Source organism: Nomascus leucogenys, chromosome 2, assembly GCF_006542625.1.
Source record: "Nomascus leucogenys isolate Asia chromosome 2, Asia_NLE_v1, whole genome shotgun sequence".
NCBI lineage: Eukaryota > Metazoa > Chordata > Mammalia > Primates > Hylobatidae > Nomascus > Nomascus leucogenys.
The window spans coordinates 70,590,710-70,613,282 of record NC_044382.1 but is presented as its reverse complement, the minus strand read 5'-3'; the positions used below and the strand labels follow the sequence as shown (position 1 = coordinate 70,613,282).

Sequence of the window (22,573 nt, the reverse complement as noted above, 5' to 3'; positions counted from 1 at the left end):
GTTTGTGTTGCCCCTTCTTGTGGAAATAAAAGCCCTCTTTCTTTTCAATAATACCCTTCCTACTTCCATTGCTGCGGGGCGGACCCCCAGGAAGGGCAGAGGTCACCAGCCTGACCAGACAACCAGCTCCACCTCCCTGGCCATAATGATTGGCTCATGGGCAGCTTCAGGACGCTCCTGAGGCCAGTGGAAGAGGCCTTCCACTTTCTCCCTGATGGGCCCCAAGGATCCAAGGCCAGGTCTGAGGCTCTGAAGCCCACTGGGTGCTCAGGACAGAGGGGACCAAGCTCTGGGGCCGCTGGCCACAGGACCCTTGTTGTCTGCTGTTATTCTAGTAAGGCTCAGCCAGAAGCAGGTATGAGGGAAACTGTCCATGTATCAGCTGCTGCCAAGCAGCCAAATGACATCAAAGGATGCTCAACAAAGTCAGTTCAACAATCCAGGCCACCAAGCCCATGTGACATGACAGCAAGAAGAGAAGGACATGCTTATGAGCCGGCTCAAGCAAGATGGTGCCAGGGCTCCAGTGCCGGCCCCTCCAGGACCAGCTCCATCAGCATCTCCCTCACTTCCATCCTTCCTCTTCCCCTCCCTGCTGGCTCTCTCTCCCGAACCTAGAAACACACTTTGGTCTCTCTCTCTTAAAAACGCAAACACTTCCTGTTACCTTTGGAGCCTTCCAGCTCCTGCTTCTCTCCCTCCCCTCCCAGCCCAGAACCCGGAAAGTCCACCGACACTGCTGCCCACCCCCATCTCCTCCTGACCCCTTCCATCTGATGCCACTGACCCTGCTCACACCCAGGACACAACGGCCACTTGTTGCTGAGCCACACAAACCCTCTTCAGCCTCCCGCCCAGGGCACTTTTCACACTGCACCCAACTGATATTCCTGGAAACACTGCTCCTTCAGCACCAACCACCACACACTCCTCACTCTCCAGGCTCTTCCCAGATGTTCTCACCATCTATGCTGATGCTGCTGGATCCTCTTCCTCAGACAGGGCCCTGCTGGCCAGACACCAACACTCAGATCTCCATGGGTATCTTGTGCAAGGCCACATTATCACAAACACTCAAGCCCACCAAACGTGATGAGCCTTCAGGTGCAGGGGTTAAGGGCGCAGGCTCCGAGTCACACTGGCTGAGTTCAGGTCTCTACCCTGAAACTTAGCGACATTGGACATGACACCTCAACTCCCCATGGATAAAAGGAAGTAATGACAGCACGTCTCACAGGGTATTGTGAGGGTGAAGTGTGATAACACCTGCAGATATGGAAAGAAGGGCCTGGAGCTGAGTAAGCTTCATTAGATGGTACTGATTGATATGGTTTAGCTCTGTGTCCTCACCCAAATTCCATCTCGAATTGTAATCCCCATGTGTGGAGGGAGAGACCTGTAATCCCCACATGTCGAGGGATGAAGGTGATTGGATCATGGAGGTGGTTTCCCCAGTGCTGTTCTCATGAATGAGTTCTCGCAAGATCTGATGGTTTCGTAAGGTGCTCTTCCCCCTTTGCTTTCTCCTCTCTCTCTCCTGCCGCCATGTAAGACATGCCTGCTTCCCCTTCCACCATGATTGTAAGTTTCCTGAGGCCTCCCCAGCCCTGCAGAACTGTGAGTCAATTAAACCTTTTTCTTTTATAAATCACCCAGTCTCGGGTAGATCCTTACAACAGCGTGAGAATGGACTGCTACATGAACCACTGCTAGCATCATTGTCTTCTTTGCCATTCCCTAAGAGCTCTTCCTCTGGCATGGTATCATCTGCCACCTGTCACCCAAAATCTGGTCACCTGAGACCTTTGAGTCTTCCTAACTTCTCCCCCTCCCATGTCCGCTCAATAGCCAAATCCTGCTGGTTTTGTCTCTTAAATGTTTCTCCAGCCCATATCCTCCTATCCAACATCCTCACCTTCTCTCACCTACTCTACCTCATCCCCTTTGCTGTGATCCACCCACCTCCTACCTCACAGTTTGTTCTGTTGCAGTACTGAATTGTGTACAGTGTCCCTACATACTACATGGACCTCTTTTCTCTATAATTGGCTTGTACTAGTTTCTTTGCCTGGAATTCCCCTCCCACCTTACTTCTTATACTCTGAGACGCTGATTAGGTGTAACCTCTTCCAGGAAGTTTTCCTGGAATACCCAGATTGGGCAACATGCCTGTCCTCTGAGCTCCCTTATCTTAGACTTGTGACGTTACATTGAACTTGCAGGTTACCATCTCCTGAGCTGAGTTAGCGGCCCCTCGCAGAGCCCACCGAGGATTTTAATAGTGTTTACTGAACATGAAGGTATGAGGTTACTATTAGAAGAAACCTCAACGACAGAGGCCTTCCCCCAAAACAAGCAAACAAACATACACATACGCATACAAAAGGAACTCAAGAAAATGAGAAAATTTCCACTATTTTAAAATTCAGAATTGATGGATTCTCCATAGACCTAAACAGCTTCCTCAAATGAACCAATGGGATTCAAAGTCAGGGAAACCAAGTCCTTTGGGCTGGTTCTCTCACCCAGGAAGACTGTTGAGGGGGAAGTGACTATGCCCTAGTTTGGGGGTTTGGCAAGGAAAAAAAAGAATAAAAAAGCATTGGATTCTAGGCTTGCTGTACAGGCTTGTTATTCTGACAGAACAGTTCCAGAACCTGAAACATGATCTCTGGAGGGAGAGGGAGACATTTTTATCACATATTAAGGTTAGACAGATGTTTTGGGTCTGGTGTTACCTGAATCAAAAGCACCATTGAAGAGCCTGACACAGCCCGGTTCAGCAACATGTGATCCTGGCAGAAAGGAGACAGGAACCCCTTTTTCTTTTCCTGTTCATGAGGTTTTCCTCTGTGGTTCTATTTGAGTTTTTTGTATCTCCCTGGAGCTGGGGCGAGACACTGACTTCCACTCCAGACTGTCCTCCTTGGACCAGAGATTCCTTCCCCTCCAAAATGCTGCAGGTTGGGCCTTCAGCACGGGGCCAGGGTCCAAATGGCAGCTTGAACAGTGGGCCCTGGCTCTGCAAGGCGGTTTGAAAGTATCTCCAGGGATGTGCTTCATAAAGACTTGTAAGGTAGAAAAACCCTCTCTCCGTCTGTCTCCCTCTCTCCCTTTCTCTCTTTTACACACACACACACACACCACACACACACACACAACACACACATACACACACATACACATGCACACACAGACACATACACACACAGACACAAAACACACGCCTCCCTCCAGGTGGGCCAGGGCCAGTCCTGCCACAGTGACGGGAGGGCTGGGGACGAGAGGACACACAAGGACAGAAGCTGGCACTGGGGACACTTTAAGGGCCTGGGCAGGAGGCAGGAGAGGTTGATTTTCCAAACACCCACTTCCTCCCCCATTTATTTGCCTCTGACAGCAGAGCCCAGCCCTTGAAGGCACCCAGGGAAAGAGCCGGCGTGAGCATGAAAAGCAGGCCTCCGGAATGACTAATGCCCCACCGGGACAGGCCTGGCTCTGGCCTGGCTGCCCGCCAGAGAGTCCACAGCCACTTTCCAAGGACAGCAAGGGCAAGCGTTCCTGACAAGATTCCCCGAGGACCATCCCTTCCCAGCCCTGTCCCTCCCCAGGGCTCCCCCAGGGGGCCTGTGAGGCCCTGCGTGAGGACGTCCAGGGGCCCAGAGGCTGAGTCACTCCCTTGGGGCCAACCTGGGTCATGGCAAGTTTGTTATCTCAAGGACAAGTTCTCAGACCCCTTATCCAGCCATCCCCACCCAAAACAAACTAAAAGTAAGGCCTCTGCAGCAAATTGGCTTCCTGGGGGTCTCTAGACTCAGGCCCTGCCCCCCAGGGTGAGGTGCCATGTGCCCCAGGAGGGCCGTGTACACACATTGTACATATATGTTCAACACATGTGGGCAGACCCACTGCTCCTCCCTTCCCAGCAGTGGGGGGCCAGCTTCCTCTGGGCCAGGCCCCCCACAAGCCTCCTTCTCTCTCCTTCAGCAGCCCCCCCGGGGAGCCCAAGGCAGGGGCCTCCTGCAGAGCCATTTCCTGTGGCGGCAGAGGTGGGAGCCATTCTCCCAGAGTCCTCGGAGGGGGTGAAGGGGAGGTGGGGAAAGGGCGACTGGGCAGGGCCGGGTTACCCCGGCAGGAGGCCACAGCACAGAGCTCTGGGCTGCTCCAAGTTTTTCATGTGCCTTCTGGGGGAGGAAGTGTCAAAGCCATTTCAAAAGCTGGGGGATTCCCAGGGAAGGGGCCTCATTCTCCATGGGGAGGGGGGATTTCAAAGGAGACCCTGCTGTTGAAAGGTTTCCAAAGACCCTCGCCTTTCTATCAGATCCAAATCACTCCCCTCCAGCAGCAGCCGGGAGAGGGGTGCCGGGAAAATGTTTCCAAGGAGACATGTCCCTGAGTCATCGTAACTCCCAGGGTCTCCGGGCTGCAGAGCCATGCAGAGGCCCCCGCTATAAAAAGGCCGGTTTACCGCCCCCCAGGGGAGCTCTCCAGCAGTCCAGGTCCCAGGGGAGGCCTGCCTCAGACCCCTAAGTGCCCTGAGTTTATGAGAAGGCTGCAGAGCTGAACAGGGCCACTTCTACCCACCAAGTCCCCCTGGTGCCACTAAGGGGGACTTTTACCCCCGTCAGCGGCAGGGCAGCCACTCTGGGCTCGGACCATTTAGTAGGAGAAGCCATCCACAGGGACACTGGGCCCCAACAGATTTACTGGGATTGCAGAGCCAGCCCCAAACCAGGCCTGCCGTGCCTGCCTCTCACCATTTCCCCAGCAGCCTTAACAAGCCACCAGGGCCGGCCAGAATCACAGCACAAGCCACATCTAAGTTCCATCAACTCCTTCTCTTCTCCCCCTGCCCTGTTCACTCACACCAGGACCACACCAGGTGGGTCTTCGTTCTCTTCCCAACTGGTTCCTTCTCAACACTGCAGCCAGATTCATCTTCCTAAGGCTCAGGCCAGGATATACCCTGCTCCAAAACCTTCAATGGCTCCCTAGCGCTTAAGTCCGAGGTTTAAACTCAGGTACCCACAGGGACCAGGCTGGAGACTTAAATGAGCAAGACCATGATGCCTGGGAATGCATGCCTTGCCTACAGGAAACCGCTGCTGCTGCTAAGTCACGCCAAGTGGGAATGATGATTGCGGGAATGTGAAGCCCTGGCTGCCACCTCTTGTGGTTTTTCAAGAGAAGCCTAATAAATCATAGCCAAGGGGCCCCCAAAGTTGGACCCTGGTCTACGGGGTGAAGGACAAACCCTAACCCCTCCACTTGGTATCGGAGGTGCTCCATGGCTGACCCCAGCCCCCTCCCCATTCTCACTCCCCACAATGCCTCAATCTTGGCCAGGCCAAGCACCTACAGCCCACCAGACTCACCTGCTCTGCTCACCCCCCATCCTGCTAGGCTCATCACCCTCGCAGTCTGGCAGCAACACATTGTTCCAGAGCCTCTTCCTGCTGTTCAGCCATCCCTCCGAAGGCAACGTCCCCCCCTCTTCATCCTTCAACGCCCAGGGGGCCCTGTTCTGGGAGCACCCACACCACTGCACTGCACTTACCTGCATGCCCATCAGCCTTCCTCTGGACAGGGAACCCTGAGTTCTCTCCCACCACAGGCCCTGGCAGGGGCTCCAAACACAATGGAGGGACCCCAGCTGTGGTTCAGACCCTGCTTCCATTACTCAGGCTGGAAGGACTTGGGTAAGTCACGTAACCTCTCTAAGCCCCGGGTTCCTCATCTGTCAGATGGGGAACTAGTGCCCATGTAAAGTGCCTGGCACATAGAAAGGCTGAGTCAGTAGCAGCTGTTAGCATCCTTATTCAATGTGACCTCTTTGCTGCATGCTATGTGCAGTGTCTTCTATGGGATGATCTCTGAGGCAGAGACCATGTCCCCTGTACTCCCATCACCCACAGAGACCGCTGCAACTCTCGACATGCCATAGGTGCTCAGTCAAGGTCCTCTGGTAGACTGGGTTGATGAGGCTTGGGGAGGGCAGGCAGGTAGGGAGTGCAGGTTAGAGCGAGAGGGACTGCCCAGCCACCAGAGGTCTGGCTCACCTGGGGTTCCATGCCATAGTGAACTGGAATCTGTGCTCGGGGACCAACCAACCATTCCCTGCTGCCTGCTCCCCAGGCCTCCAACTCCCACGTTCCTGGGCTCCAGGTCAGCTGACAGCGCTGCAGGGCAGGAATGGGCAAGGGGACCTGTCCAGCTCCCCAGCCAAGGAGACTTCCCTCAGAAGCCCGGCCCACAGCTCACACACAGGCCCAAATGCCCCTCACATCCTCCTTTTGTGTTTCCCGCAAATCTAGTTAAGAGCAACCCCCTCGCCTTGCACTTGAGGACACATAGCTTCCAGGCTCTGCACTAAAGGCAAGGTGGAAGAGAGGAGGGAGGGGGCAGAAACACCTCAGAAATCACTGTGGTCCAATTAGCCAGGCTTGTGCCCTTCATGCTTACAAACAGGAACGCGCATTAACACCTGCTACCAAAGCAAACATTTTTAGATATCTTCATCTTCACTTCCCTGACACTCCGTGAAAGGACTCTCAGCAGCCAGTGACTGACAGGGGAGTGCTCCTTCTTATCCTTCAGCAGGGGCCTTTCAGATGGAGAAATTAAGAAGCCACCAATCTCCCTGTCAGGCCAAGCTCCCAGGGCCCCCACCTGCTCTTCCTGGGCCCCTCCTCCCTACTTTCCCCCAGGTGAGCCCCACCACACACATGATTGGGAGTCAGTGGCTGCAGGAGACTGGCTCCAAGGCACTGGGGGCAGAGGCTGTCAGATAGGTTGGGGGTCAGGGGGACTGGGATGCTGGGCATGAGCATGGCCAATGCTGTGGCTAGGTAGGGACCAGGGGACCCATACCTGCCCTGAGAGCACCTTTACTAAAGAAGGGCCTTTGCAATGCAAACCTTAAACAAAACCTTGATTGCTGTACCAATTTGGAGCAAGCTGCAACTCTCATACACCAGTGGTGGGCACGTAAGTCCATACAACCACTTCAGAAATGTATTTGTCAGCATTTACTAAAGGTGAACATCATTTAACCTGTGACTCGGCAAGTCCGTCCAAATCCTATATTCCTATTTTATATACATATTTACACATATAAAGAATATAGCATATAACAGTATATAATGTATTATATATAAACACAAAATATAATATCTATATATTCCTATAATCACAATAAAATCACATACATATGTTCATCAGTAGATATGTACATGGGGCCGGGTGCAGTGACTCATGCCTGTAATCCCAGAAATTCGGGAGGCTGAGATGGGCAGATCACTTGAGGTCAGGAGTTTGAGACCAGCCTGGCCAATATAGCGAAACCCTGTCTCTACTAAAAATACAAAAAAATTAGCCAGGGGCGATGCCGCATGCCTGTAGTCCCAGCTGCCTGGGAGGCTGAGGCAGGAGAATCACTTGAACCCAGGAGACGGAGGTTGCAGTGAGCAGAGATCGTGCCACTGCACTCCAGCCTGGGTGACAGAGTGAGATTCTGTCTCAAAAAAAAACTAAACCAAACCAAAACAAAAGAAGACATGTCCATGAATGTGCCAGCACTATTTCAGAATGGGCCCATCAAGAATCAAATAGATAAAGGGTGGTTGGTGTGCTCCTATGACAGATTATTACACACCAATGAAAGGCATGATCTCCAACTAGAGGCAATAATGTGAAAAGTGAAAGATGTCAGGTGCAAACGAGTAGAAACTGTGATTCCATTTCCATAAAGTAGAAATCAGGCAAAACCAACCTAAATTATTAGACATCAGCATCGTGATGACCTGTTGGTGGTAGGGGAGGGCCTGAAGGAGGCCAAGAGGGAAGCTTCTGAAATGCTGGAAATAGTCTGTTTCTTGATCTGTGTGTGGGTTACACAAGTGTGTTTAGTTCATGAAAATTCATTAAGCTGCTCACTTATGAGAGGTTTTCTAAATGTACGCAGTAAAAGGTTTTGTAAACCAGTACTCCGATGGCATAGCTGTTAAGACAACAATGAAAAGATGCTAGAAGAAGAAAAACAGAGATGAAGTAAAGATGAAGTTCAGGCCAGGCGTGGTGGCTCACGCCTATAATGCCGGCACTTTGGGAGGCCGAGGCGGGTGGATCACGAGGGTCAGGAGTTCAAGACCAGCCTGACCAAGATGGTGAAAAATTAGCCGGGCACAGTGGCAGGTGCCTGTAATCCCAGCTACTTGGGAGGCTGAGGCAGAAGAATTGCTTGAACCCAGGCGGCAGAGGTTGCAGTGAGCAAAGATTGCACCACTGCACTCCAGCCTGGGTGACAGAGTGAGTCTCCATCTAAAATAAAAAATTAACAAAAAGATGAAGTTCAACCCATGACTGCAACTTTACTGCTCAGACTAGAGTCTTGGAGAAAGTGATCACATGTCCAACAAAGATCCAGGGTACCAGGCTTCTTGAAGCTCTCCCAGGCCCCAGCCCATCCCAGGCCAGACCCTTCCCTTAGAACCTCCATGCCCATCAGAACATCAGAACATCCAGCTGTGCCCTCTCCTACAATGAGGGTACCCCTAGCTGCCAAGGAGACCATATCCACCCATCCAAGGTAGAGGGGACTTCACAGCTTCCCGGGTCTCTTGTGCCAAGTGTGTGAACTCCATAGAACTTTGCAAGCTGCCCTTCTAGAGGGGCTGAATTTTCCAAAGTCCAAACCCACTTGAAGAGGAATGGGAAAAGTACCGAAATAACTTTGTAAGCGTTCTGTTTTGACAATGTGCCTGAGGAATTCACCATGTTGAGTAGGGAAATATGAGCAGTTAAATCTATTCAATGTCATGACACACAAAATTGAAGCATAATTGCTCCTGAGTGCTTGACAACTGGAAAGCACTTTGTTTCAGAAATGGAGGGAAATTTATGCTGGAAAATGGAAGAGATTGTCAAAAGTTTGATTGTAATGTGAGTGCCGCTGCGACAAGAAGGCTCAGATGGAGAAAGGGCTCCCATTCTGACATTTTCACTCCCATGTGCAATGTCTCAGAAACAGCAGCAGTGACTCTGTCCTTTGGCCTAAAAGCCAGTAAAATGATGATCGGAACTGCAAATTTAAAACCCCAAAGAGTAGCTCCAGCATGGCTGGGAGGAAATGCTCTTACCAATCATGTGGTTGGCAACGTGGATTTGGATCTCTCTCTCGTTCTCGAAGGTCATCTGGCACTTGATGCACTGGTATGTCTTTTTCTGTTTGGAAACCAAAAATAAAAGATTTAGAGAGGCAGGAGGTAGGAAAAAGGAGAAAGCAAAAGTTCCTAGGGGGCCTGGGTCAAGACTTTCCAGAATGGTTCCAGTCCCCTCCTAGGTCTCCCCAGGCCATTCTCTTCCCACCTTCCTCTAAATCCAGCTCTACCAGACTGGGGAAGGGGCATGAAGCTACATTCCAAGGGAGCTGCTTCTCTGCTAGATCTGGGAAAACTGCCATCTCAAGGTGAAGCTTTAAGGGAGCTGAAGGGAGGCCTCCTTGCTTAGAAGGGCAAATCCATCTACCCATGCCCCCATCCATCCAAACATCCACCCATCCATCCTCCATCTACCCATCCACCCATCTACATACACACTCACCCATCTACCCATTCATCCATTTACATACACACCCATCCATCCACCCATTCATCTATCCATCTACCATCCATCCTCCATCTACCCATCCATCCATATACCCATCCATCCATCTACATACACACCCACCAATAGACCTATCCATCCATCCTCCATCTACCCATCCATCCCTCTACATAATACCCACCCATCCATCCTCCATCTACCCATCCATTCATCTACATACACACCCACCTATCCACCCATCAATCCATCCTCCATCTACCCATCAATCCATTTTCCATCTACCCATCCATCCATCTACTCCACCCATCCATCCATCCTCCATCTACCCATCCATTTATCTATACTCACTCACCCATCCACCCACACTCCATCTACCCATCCGTCTCCCCATCCATACATCTACACACACACATACCCATCTACCCATTCATCCATCCTCCATCTACCCATCCATCCATCCATCCATCCACCCATCCATCTTCTACCTACCCACCCATCCATCTACGTAAACACCCACCCACCCATCTACATACATACCCACCCATCTACCCAGTCATCCATTTACATACACACCCATCCATCCACTCATTCATCCATCCATCCACTCATCCATCCTCCATCTACCCATCCAGCCATATACCCATCCACCCATCTACATACACACCCACAAATAGACCCATCCATCTATCCTCCATCTACCCATCCATCCATCTACTCCACCCATCCATCCATCCTCCATCTACGTATCCATCCATCTACATACATACCCACCCATCCATCCTCCATCTACCCATCCATTCATCTATATACATACCCACCCATCCATCTATCCATCCACCCTCCATCTACCCATCCATCCATCCATCTACTCCAACCATCCATCCATCCTCCATCTACCCATCCCTCCATCTACATACATACCCACCCATCCACCCATCCATCCATCCTCCATCTACCCATCCATTTATCTACATACTCACACACCCATCCACCCATACTCCATCTACCCATCCATTTCCCCATCCACACATCTACACACATACATACCCATCTATCCATTCATCCATCTTCCATCTACCCATCCATCTATCCTCTATCTACCCACCCATCCATCTACATACACACCCACCCATCTACCCATTCATCCACATACACATCCACACCCATCAGTCTATCCATCCATCCACCTACCTATTATCTGTCTACCCATTCGTCCATCTACACACATATCCATCTATCTATCTATCTATCTATCTATCTATCTATCTATCTATCTTTCTACCTATCCAATAACCTTCTCATCCATTTACTCACCCTAATAACCATGTGGCTGAGCAGGGGACACTATTCCTGCCAACTCTGGTGTTCAAGGGTGGCTAAGGAACTCCTCATCTGCCCTAAGCACAAATGACATCAAGAGTTCCTACAGCTGGTTTCCACACACAGGGGCTATTATCAGCTGCCTGTGGGAGCTGAGGGCAGAAAAACTGAGATGAGAAGCTTCAAAGCTTCTTGAAGAGTCATTCCAAAGAGTGAACCTCACTCACACAACTAATCCCAGATGGTTCTGAAAGACCCCAGGGACAGAGGTGGTGTTGCCCATCTGAGGAAAGGACTGTGGCTGTGGGGTTTTTTGAAGAAAGAGGGGCAGTATTGGGAATCACAATATCCAAGTTTTTTGAAGACCACTTTGGTTCCTGGGATGACAGGGCTTCTCTTAATTCTGGAAAAGGGAGCAGGACTTCACACTTCTTGGCCGAGGTCCCAGGCCAAACCCTCAACTATGCAGCCAGATGAACCACCAGGGGGTTTAACCATCTCAGCTCCCACCTCCCTTTTTATCATTCTGAAATGTTATGATGAGTTCTTGCATAGTGCACACTTTTCTTTCCTTTTACTTTTAACCTATCTGTGTCTTTATATTTATAGTCCAGGCCCTGTAGATAGCATTCAATTGAGTCTTGCTTTTTTCTTTGCATCTAATCTGACAATCTCTACCTTTTGATTGAAATTTCAACTCCATTTATACTTAGTGTAATTGTCAATATGGTTGATTTTAAATCACACCATCTTTTGAATTAATTTCTATTTTATCCTACCTGTTCTCTGTTCCTATTTCCCTCTTTCCACCCATACCCGCAGTTCCCTAAGTAACTACAGACCTTTGCCTGTGCTGGTTCCTCCACGTGCAACACCCCCTCCATCCTTGACTCAATTCAAATGCCATCTCTTCTGAGAAGCCTTCTCTTTTCACCCAGAATGGGTCCAGGACCCCCTCCACACCCCTGAACTTATGCTAAAGGACCCTGGGTAATTAATACATTGTTGTGTCATGGTAGATTGGCTCATCTGCTCCCCTCTTGCACCATGAGCACCCAGAGAATGTGTTTTGTCTACCTTTGAGGCAGCACAGGCACAAGAAGTGCTTAACGAGCATTTGCTGAACACATGAAGTTGCAGAATAACATACGCAGAGGAGTCTATTCAGGCAGAAGTGACAAAGAGAACAAAAGATGACTTCAGTGTCCTGGACGCACACCACCCTAGCGCAGGCTTGACCTAGAGTCAGTGCATAATAATTATTTAACTTTTATTACGATTATTATTGGTGCCAAGAAAATGCTTCTTGAACAAATGAATGAATGAAGAAACAACTGGAAAAGCTGGTGCTGGGTGCGTCAGGATCCAGGACCCGCTCTGACAAAACCAGGGGCCTTTCCCACAGTGTTTCAGAGACCTGGGGGGTTCGCTGTGTCCTGAGTACAGGCCGCAGCCTGAGGCCCAGACACAGGCACTCTGCATGGAAAGGCCCTGGGAAGAGCTAGGTAAGTCAGGGGCAGGGTGGAGAGAAAGACAGGGCTGGGGAGTCCAGCCTCGCCACAGACAAAGGAAAATGTCCAGGCCACAAGGAGACTACAGGGCCTGAGGTCTTCTCAGGAGATGCAGCCCAGAGTACTCATCTCAGGTCAACTCCAGGGCCATGGTTGTGGAGAGGAACCACCTCGGGTGTCTCCAGCATCAAAACCATCCCTTCTGCCTCACATGTGTCCCCACCTACTCTGCTTGGCAAAGTGCAAGAGCCTTTGGTGGTTGAATGAATGAACGAATGAATGGAATGAGTGAATTAATGAATGACGCACACCCCAGGAAGGGAAGCTTCATCATAAGGAAGCCCGTGGGAGGCCTGCTGGAGGAGGACCGCCCAGGCCTGCAGGTGGGTGGGTGGGAGGAAGGAGTTGGTACCAACCCGCAGTGAAGGTTGAGGACAGAAGACCACATTCCCCCTCCAAGGATGGCGATTTGCTTGGGTGCAAGTCTCTGGAGGCTGCAGCCATGGCTGGTCCAGAGGCGTGCAGGGAACAGTCCATGATCACAGTGACTTGGTTGATCTTCTCAGGGGCAGGTGAATAAAGGGAGCTCACTGTGCTTGGAAAATACATCCCGAGGGGCTTGGGCAGGAAAACAGGCTGCCCTCAAATGCCTCTCTGCCACCCCTTGGTAATAGGAAGAACACTGCCCAATAACTGAGCCCCTCCTGGTGGGGCACCGGGCTTCATACGGTTCAGAGGGTTCCCAAGGGAGGGGCCGGGGGAAGGGCTGACCCCTCACGTACACACAAGACACACACACAGATGTGCAAGCAAACGTGTGCATTCACATGCTCACCCTCACCCCAGCTCACCAGCAACACACAAGACCTTCACAGACACACCCACAACCCCTACACACAGCAACCTGTAACGCAGATACATATGTGCAACCCCCAGAGAAGCAGGGCCATCCACATGGGTGAACAAGGCCACACAGATGGGCATGTCCACACTCATCTAGAGACCCTGCCTTCAGCTCACTCACCACAACCCCAGTACACACACCGGTACTCCCAAATACGCCCACAGACATGCACGCAGCTTCTGACACAAGTATACGCACAGACCCATCCCCACATGTACCACACACCCTCATGTACACACATGTAGACTCATAAATGCACACATGTGCGCTCACACATAGGCACATACACACACAGGCTCACCAGCTCCCAAACCCTCCAAGCATGGCTGGACTCCAGTCCTCACCCCAACATCTATTCCTGGTCTGTCCCCACTCTCAACCCCCCTGGAGACCCCTTCCTCCTGGAGCTTCAGCCCCCACTAGGAGACATAATTACAGAAAGACAGAACTTGGCACTCAAAGCACCTCCCCTGCCATAAGCCCCTTCCCTGGGGCTCAGCCCAGGAGAACTAGAGCTGAGTTCCAGGGCCTGTGGCCAGGGCTGCCTCCCCCAACACAGCCCTGAGCAACTGCAGAGGGGGGCCCCGGGCAGGAAGAAAACACACTTAAGAATGGCGGAGACAGGAGAGGGAGGGCAGGGAAGAAATGGCTGGGCCCTTCAAGACAGGAAGGAGAGAAGGAAAAGCCAGCCAGAGCTGCTATATTTCCATGATTGTGAGCACTGCCAATGTTCACTGAGCACATGCCATGTGTGGGCAGCGTTTATGCTAAATACTCACAAACCCTCTGCAAGCTCCACTCTAGGGATGGGGTAAGTGGAGTTTCAAGGGGCTGCATCACTTGGTCAGAGCCTCTTGCTGGTGAGTAGGAGAACTGGAATTCGATGCCCACTGTCTGAGCTGCCATTCTCAGTTCCATGTCACAGATCTCCTGCCAGGCCTGGTCTAGGTGACAGAAAGCTAGTGGGATCTGGATAGGCCCTCTAACCTTGATATCTGTTTACTTGGCCGTAAAATGGGTATGAGAACACCTGGCCTGCCCCACCCCGCAGAGAAAGGCACTGTGGGGATCTGTGGGATCAATGGACGGCCAGGGTCGGCCCGTGCTGGTCTCGAGTTGGGGTGATGTTGTCATTACCCATAAACAGAGGGGGAGGTGGAACTTCAATGCTTCGTGCTCCAGCCGACAGCAGCCTCAGCCCCACAGGAACCCAGTCCTCTGAGAGCTGGTTGCTATGGATACACTCCCGAGGGTCCCAGCCTGCCAGCCCCCAAGCCCCTGTGAAGCCCCCAGAGTCTGTTCTTACATGAGTGGGTCCTCAGGGAGGGAAGGGGTGGGCTAACTGACATCTGGGCCCCTGCCCCCATGTGTGCCCACGCAGGGGCAAGGCCCCAGAGAATGCCGCCTTGGCTGGGGAGGTACCTGGGCTTTGTTTCTGCAACGGCCCATCTCCCCGGGCCTCTAGGCAGGCAGAGCCATGATTTTCAGCTCATCCCTGCTCACACAAGGCCGGAAGGCAGGGAGAGGAAGGCCTGGGGGCCCCCAGGAAACAGGGTCCCCTTGAGTTTCAGTCCCTGCACAGCTGCGCACAGCTGTGCATCCTTGGGTATACGGCATCACCTTTCTGAGCTGGAGCCCCTCTTCGCCAAAACACAGGCCACAGCAAGGTTCCTGGATTGTTGCTACAGAGATGACCTAAAAGTTGGTGCCCAGCAGAGCACCACTCACATAGTAGGGGCTTTCACAAAGTGGTGCTTGATGCTGGATGCAGAGCACTCCAGGGAGGCTCACACAGCCCAAGGCTTTGGAGGCTCTAGAAACAGCTCCCAGGCCGTCAGAAAACCCAGCACCATGGTGGGCAGTGCCAGAAAGGGAGGGGTGATCTGGGTTGAGGGGCACCCAGGAGAAGCGGGCACAGTGACCCAGCCCAGCTGCACTGCCCCACAGCCTGAGCACAGCTATGACCACCCGGGACCCCACCCCGGCTGGCCTTTCCCTTCTTGCAGCCAGGATACGGTCGAGAGCTGCTGGGTGGACTGTTGGTCAAGACCAGGGGCTGTGGTGCAGATGCTGCCTGCCTGGGTTCAAGTCTCCTCTCAGCTCTCGAAAGCTGGGGGCTTGAGGCAAGCAACCTCATTGTGCTATGCCTCAGTTTCCTTGCTTACAACATGAAACATTGTAAGGATTAAATAGAAAGTGCTTGGCAAGTCCTTACTCCTCAACGAGTGCGGATTGCTATTGTAAAAGGGAAAAATATCTGCGACATTTACTATGTGCTTGGCACTTAATTTACACATTTAATCCTCAGAGCAAAATGCTGAGGTCAGCATAAGAAATAGTCACAATGGTTCACAAATGATGGGGAACAGGCAGTGACCAATCAGAGCAGATAATCGTTAAAAAACCAGAGAGGCCCCCCAGCTTCTCCCTGGATGCAGAGATGTCAGCCCAGGAGAGACTCTATTACTATTCCATTACTATCAGTATTCATTAACACTGCCACTACCTCTGGCTTTGTAGTGGAACACAGAGGCCCAGAGAGGTCAAATTACCACTGGGTCCTGGGAGAAGGAGATTTTAACCCAGGCCACCTGACTCCAGGACCGAACATTCCCTGAGAGCACCTATGCCCCCCTAGAAAGGCTGAGGGGGACGGAGCGGGGCAGCAGAAACCAGTGCCCATGCTCAGCCCCTAGAGGGGGGTCCTCCTGGGGCCCTGTTTAGAACCCTGGCTCAGACAAAGGGCCCTGAGAGGGTGGGGTATTGCTATAGCCCCTAAAAGGAGCTCTCCACTCCAGACAGGAGTTTGAGGAGAGACCCCAGGCCCCAGCCAGACATGCAGCTCTGTTGCTTTTTTCTCTTTCTTTTCTTTTCTTTTCTTTTCTTTTCTTTTCTTTTCTTTTCTTTTCTTTCTTTCTTTCTCTTTCTTTCCTTCTTTCTTTCTTTCTTTCTCTCTCTCTTTCTTTCTCTTTCTTTTTCTTTCTCTCTTTCTCTTTCTTTCTTTCTTTCTTCTTTCTTTTTTTGAGATGGAGTCTCCCTCTGTCACCCAGGCTAGAATGCAGTGGTGTGATCTTGGCTCACTGCAATCTCTGCCTCCTGGGTTCAAGCAATTCTCCTGCTGCAGCCTCCTGAGTATCTGGGACTACAGGTGTGTGCCACTATGCCCACCTAATTTTTTTGTATTTTTAGTAGAGACGGGGTTTCACCATGTTGGCCAGGATGGTCTCAATCTCCTGACCTCATGATCCACCTGCCTCAGCCTCCCAAAGTGCTGGGATTACAGGCGTGAGCCACCGCGCCCAGCTTTTTTTTTTTTTTTTTAAAGACACAGGGTCCCACTCTGCCACCCAGGCTGGAATGCAATGGTGTGATCATAGCTAACTGCAGCCTTGATCTTCCAGGCTCAAAAAGTGCTGGGACTATAGGTGTGAGCCACAGCGCCTGGCCTCGCTATTTTCATTCAAGTTCTCCTCTCTTCAGGAAGATATCCACGGGCAGGTCCTCTGGCCCTCTGGGCTCCTGTGGGCCTGTGTGTAACACCTGAAGGCAGGGTCAGTAGGCACTGAGGCCCCTTCCACTGTGGTGTCCTCCCTTCACTCTCTCTGGCCCTCTTCTCTCCCCCTCTGCCCTCCTCACCTCCTCAAAATCACAGGGTCCCAGGAAAAACACCCTCAGCAAACACCCCTGTGTCCCAGCAGGCGCCTATGGCAGATGGCCCTTCCCCAAATCCTGCCTCCCTGCCAATGGTGCCAGCAGCGGTCCTCGAAGGAAAGATACTCCCGAGATCTGCCTGGCACCTCCTTGGTCTGGAAACAGACAACACAGACTCAACGGGAACCCCAGGCCTGTGCTGTCTGACACCCAAGGGCCACACAGACTCCCGGCCCACCACTGGGTGCCCCTCAGCCCCTGCACCCAAGGCCTGTGTGGGCCCATCCATAGCCTAGACTTCTCCCCAGCTCATTGAAAGCCACTTATCATGGGCCTGTGGCTCCCTCTCGTCCACAAGTCCCAAGTCAGGGTCCATTTCTGATTCTCCTTGGCTCCCAGGCACCTCCAAACATAATGGGTGCTCAGGGAAAATTTGATGAACAAATCAATCAGTCATTAACAATAACAGCAATTGAAACCACATCGAAGGGCCTTCCACATACCAGCAACTGCACTAACTGAAATGATGCCGCTGGTGATAAGAGTACCAGCTGGTGATGACAGCCAGCACCACTGAGCCATGAGTGCCAGGCTCTTGGCGCCTTGTGTGTGTGTGATCTCTATGAACTGTCAAAAGAATCCTGGATCTAAGGCCCAGAGAAGTCAGTGACTTGCCTAAGGAGACCCAATAAGCAAATGAGTATGTCGTACCCCAGCTCAACAACAAAGACACCAGCCACCACCCATGGTGCCTTCATTGTACATCAGCCACTGTGTCAGGCACGTTACCTGCATGATGTCCTCGGCCTCTCACAACAATTCTCTGAGGTTGGGACAATTATTATTCCCATTTTATACATTAGCACTTGACAAATGAGGCCCAGAGAGATAAATAACATGAGCCCATCACACGGCTGGAAAGGCAATGGCAATGCTGAGGTTCAAACTCAAGGAGTCTACAGCACAGCAGTTGTGTTTCGCCACTGCGCGATAGTGACGCTTCTTGGAAACATGGCACTCAGGGTACGTGGCTCCTGTGGGGACCAGAGGAGCCTCAAGGAGAGGAGCAGGGAGCAGGATGAGGTGGGCTGCACTTACCCGGGGCACTGGCGACGTCTGGGTGCCTTTCCGGGGCCCACTGGTCTCCGGCGTGAGGTCACGGTGGTCCACCTGCATGTGGCTCTCCAGGTCTTCTGCACTCTCGAACTTGACACTGCACTCGGGGCAGCGGAGGCCGGCACAGGGCCGGTCGGCGGGCTCGGGCGGGGCCAGGCCACCCACCTGTCCGTTGGCACTGCGGGCCATGCAGCCGGCGCAGAGGCCGTAGGGCAGCCCATTGACGTCAAGCTTCACCAGGTCCTGCTTGCTGCGGAACTCCTTGAGGCACAGGGCGCACTTGTAGAGCTTCTGCAGCCCCTGGCCGTTGGGGGAGGACGCCGCCGAGCTGCCTGCCAGCTTCTGCATGTGGAAGGTGCCGTGGATCTTGAGCTCAAGCGTGGAAGTGACTGTCTGCATGCAGACCACACAGCGGAAGCCTGTGAGCGAGTTGCGCAGGTCAGGGTGCATCTGGCAGTGCTCAATAAACTCCTCCTCGCTCTGCAGGGGCATCTTGCAGATGCGACAGGTGCCCGTGTCCAGGCTCTTGCTGTGGGTCACCTTGTGTTCAGTGAGCGTCAGCAGTGAAGGGAAGCGCTCACCACAGATGGGACACATGTAGTGCTTGGCAGGGCCCCGGTGTGTCTGCAGGTGCTCCCGTAGCCCATTCTCCGAGAAGAAAGTCCGTGAGCAAACGTTGCACTTGTGGCTGCCCTTGATAAACTCAGCCTTCTTGCGTGAGCCGTCATCCTCGCCCGGCCGGATGTTGTGGTCCCGCAGCCGGTGGTTCTGCAGCAGCACCTCCATGGTGTAGGCTGCCCCGCAGATGTCACAGCCGTACATGGGCTCCGACGCATCTACGTCATCCTCGCTGGCCTCATGGCTGTTAGGCGCCTCAGGGTTCTTAAGCAGCATGCCCTGCAGGTCAGCAGGCTCAGCTTTCTTGGTGGCCGTGGGGGGCACCCCATTGGCCGTGCCATTCTCGGTCGCAGCATCAAACACACAGTGCTTCTCCCGCAGGTGCTTCTCCAGCAGGATGATGGCGTGGAAGGCCTTGCTGCAGAACTTGCAGTTATACTTCTTGCTGTGTGTGGTGATGTGGCACTGCAGCTCCACCTCAGTGCTGAAGGTCTCCCCACAGAAGATGCACTTGTGAGCCTTGGCTGGGTTGCCCAGGTGGCTGTGTTTGACGTGCACCTGCAGGTCAGCCTCCTTGCGGAAGTCCCAGTTGCAGGCCGTGCAGCGGTACATCTTCTTCTCATTGCTGTGCTTCACCGCCAAGTGCACCTGGATGGACACCTTGGAGTCAAAGACCTCCTGACACAGGGTGCAGTGGTACAGCACAAAGGTGTGCATGTCCAGCAGGTGCTTCTGCAGGTCATCCACCGAGGAAAATTGCTTGTCGCAGCTCTCGCACACATAGTGGGTCGACGTGGTCATGTAATGCACCGTCAGGTGCTGCAGGAGGGACTCCTGGGAGTCAAAGTCCTCTTTGCACTGGGGACACGCCTGCTTCCGCAGGAGCAGCTCCAGGTGCAGCTTCAGGTGGGTCTGGAAGCTCTCAAAGTTGGAGAACTTGAGGTCACATTGATTGCAAGGATACTCCCCATTGGAGATGGAGTTGGCGCTCGCTGAGAGCCGCTGCCGCTTCGGGGAAGACACCTCCACATCGGACGAGACTGGGCTCTGCTCGGCCTTGGACTTCTTGCTGTGGGCCAGTGGAATGTTCTTGTGGTTCTCCTTGATATGCTTGGTGAGCTTCAGGATGGAGCCAAAGATGGGGGAGTTGGTGCAGTAGGGGCAGGAATAGACCTCCATGAAGGACTGCGTGGGCTGCACCACTGGAGACTCTAGTTTGGCACTGCTCACACTGCAGTGGGCCTGCTGGATGTGCTCGGTGAGGGAGGACTCAGTAAGGAAACCCATGGAGCACTGGTTGCAGAAGAAGGCGTTATTACCGTCGGAGGGGTTGGCGTTGGGGCCGCAGTGGGAGACGCGGATATGCTCCTGCAGGCTATTGATGTCGGCGAACATCTCGGGGCAGTAGTTGCAGTGGAAGGCGGAGATGTTGCCAAACTGCATCACGGGGTAGGCATGGTTCTTGTGCAGCTTGCGAACGTGCTCGTTGAGGTTGTAGAGGGTGGGCATGGAGTCCAGGCAGATCTGACATGTGTGGCTCTGCTGGGGCTTGTCCGCGTGGATGGTCTTCAGGTGGATCTCCAGAACGGCCAGGCTGTTAAAGTCCCGCTTGGAACAATAGGGGCAGCTATAGACCACCTTGGTCCAGCCCTGCCCATCATCCCGCATCTTCTTCTGCCCCCGCAGCGGCTTCAAGGTGGAGTCCGGGGTGGAGCCGCGCTCCACAGAGGCGCTGGAGTCGGGTGTGGCGCTGCTCATGGAGGCCACACTGCCCAGTACGGGGTCGGGACTGACGCTGTGGTTGCTGGAGTCGGGCTGCCGGTGGCTATCCAGGTGGCAGTAGACACCTTCCACTGAGGAGAACTGCTCAGGGCACATGGGGCACTTGTGTTTCTGGTTGGCGTGGGCTTGGTGGATATGGGTGAGCAGCGTGTTCTCGTCGACGAAGACCTCAGGGCAGTGGATGCACTGCAGGTCCGCCTTCTCAGACAGCTGCGGGTGGCGGGTGAGCACGTGCTTCTCCAGCTCCTCCGTCTGGCTGAAGGTGTCCTCGCAGTAGTCGCACATGAAGTCGTCCTTCTTGGCTTCCTTCTCCGACTTGGCCAGATGCTCCTTGTTCTTTTTGTGGGCCTGCATGTGGCTCTGCAGCGAGCTGGTGGAGGAGAAGCCGCGCTTGCACACAGTGCACTTGAAGGGCTTGCTGGAGCTGTGGGTCTTCAGGTGGATCTTGAGGTGGTCACTGCGGGAGAAGGCCGCCTCGCACTCGTGGCAGTGATATTTCTTGTCGCCCGTATGCAGCTTGATGTGCCGGTCGCGGCTCCTCTTGTGCTTGAAGAGGCGGCTGCAGTAGGTGCACTTGAACGGCAGCTTGTCGCTGTGGATCTGCTCGTGCCTCTTCAAGTAGCTCAGGCGGATGAAGGACTTGTCGCAGAACTGGCAAGGGTACGGCAGGCCCGTGCCCCCTTCCTCCTCACCGAGGCCGAGGTCACAACCATCTCCGATCATCTGCGTGGGTGACGCAACATCCTTGCTGGAGGGAGATGAGGCCACCCAGGAGAGTTGTGGGTCGTCATCACCATCTGCAGGGGAAGGCAGAGAGGATATTAGAGGCAATTCCCAGGGCTGCCGAGAAACAAGGACAGAGCCAGCTTCTCGACAGCGCGCGGGCTGAGGCTGTGCAGCTGGCCAACGGCTGTGGGGGGCTGTGGGGAGGGGCAGGGGCCGGAAGCAAGTGGACACCGGGGCCTTCCTGTCTGCAGAGGGCACGCCAGAGGGGCGGCAGATAATGAAGGGGGAGCGCCTTTTCCCTTAACAACACTTGCCTGGACGTGGCAGGACATGGTACCCCCCATCAGAGGGGAGGCTCTCAGCCACTTTCCTGATAGGGAAACGAGGGGCAGCCTGGACAAAGTCACTGGAAACGAACTCATAGACCATCAGCCCCATAGGCCAAAAGGAGGACAAGTCCTGTCACTTGATCCACACCTGGGAGTCAACTCCCCTCAAATCCCTAATCCTGGAGGGAAGGAAATCCCACTGGTCCTTATGAACACAGGCAAAATTTTGCAACAACAACAACAACAAAAATGCCCTTATCGGATTGGCCATAGCATGCACCATTCTCTGGGGATGGGTGGACTGATGGAGCTGGAAGCTGCTGCTTCAGGTAGTAGACAAGACATAGGAGGTGTGAAATCACAGGGCACGAGACAGAAGACTCCAGTGCTCAGGCGGGAAGTGAGCCTAGGGCACTGAAGAGGCATGTGTGGGTTTCCTGGCCCAGGCCATCCTGAGACCCTTGTTTTCTTTGTTTCCACTGCACCCCTGGATTTGCCCCAACACCACCCAGGATCAAGAGAGATGGAGAGATGGTGACAGTGATTGGAGGACAAATGAGGACATGGACGGCCACAAAGCTCAGACCCAGGCGGACCCTTAACTCCACTGCAAAGGCAAGGAAGAGGCAATCCTTGTACAGACTCCAGCGTGTCCCACCCTCCCTGGGGACAGCCCCCACAACCCCCTCGTTTGCTGGCCCGTCCAGCCTCAGAGGAAAACTAAACAAACCTAAGGGTAGGCCGTTTCTGGGAAAACAAAGGCACACAGGACACAGTGAATAAAGCCAGAGACATTCCCCGGCGGGGGCCGAGCAGAGCCAGCCCGGGCAGGGAGTGAGTTCCAAGGCTCAAGTTTCTCTTCGGCTGGATTTAAAACTTAATAATGAATGAAACAGACCGCAGGCTGCTGCGGGCAGGGGAGAGACAAACAAAAGCTCAGATTCGGCTGTGCTGACCTTGCTCTTGTAACCCCGAGGAAATAAACCACTGCCCCCGCCTCTCCAGCCGCCAGC

At 53.2% G+C, this 22,573-nt stretch overlaps 1 protein-coding gene across 4 annotated transcripts in view; it reads right to left on the bottom strand.

Annotated features, from left to right (window-relative positions):
• The window catches only part of ZNF423 (zinc finger protein 423), a 369,635-nt gene that overhangs the window by 129,215 nt on the left and 217,847 nt on the right, over positions 1 to 22,573 (bottom strand). For all 4 annotated transcript variants that reach the window (XM_030797375.1, XM_030797365.1, XM_030797370.1 and 1 more), the window contains 2 exons: positions 18,088 to 21,302; positions 9,138 to 9,222 (listed from right to left, as the gene is read on the bottom strand). In XM_030797375.1, the coding sequence (XP_030653235.1) occupies positions 9,138 to 9,222; positions 18,088 to 21,302 (3,300 nt within the window). The remainder of the gene's footprint in view (positions 1 to 9,137; positions 9,223 to 18,087; positions 21,303 to 22,573) is intronic.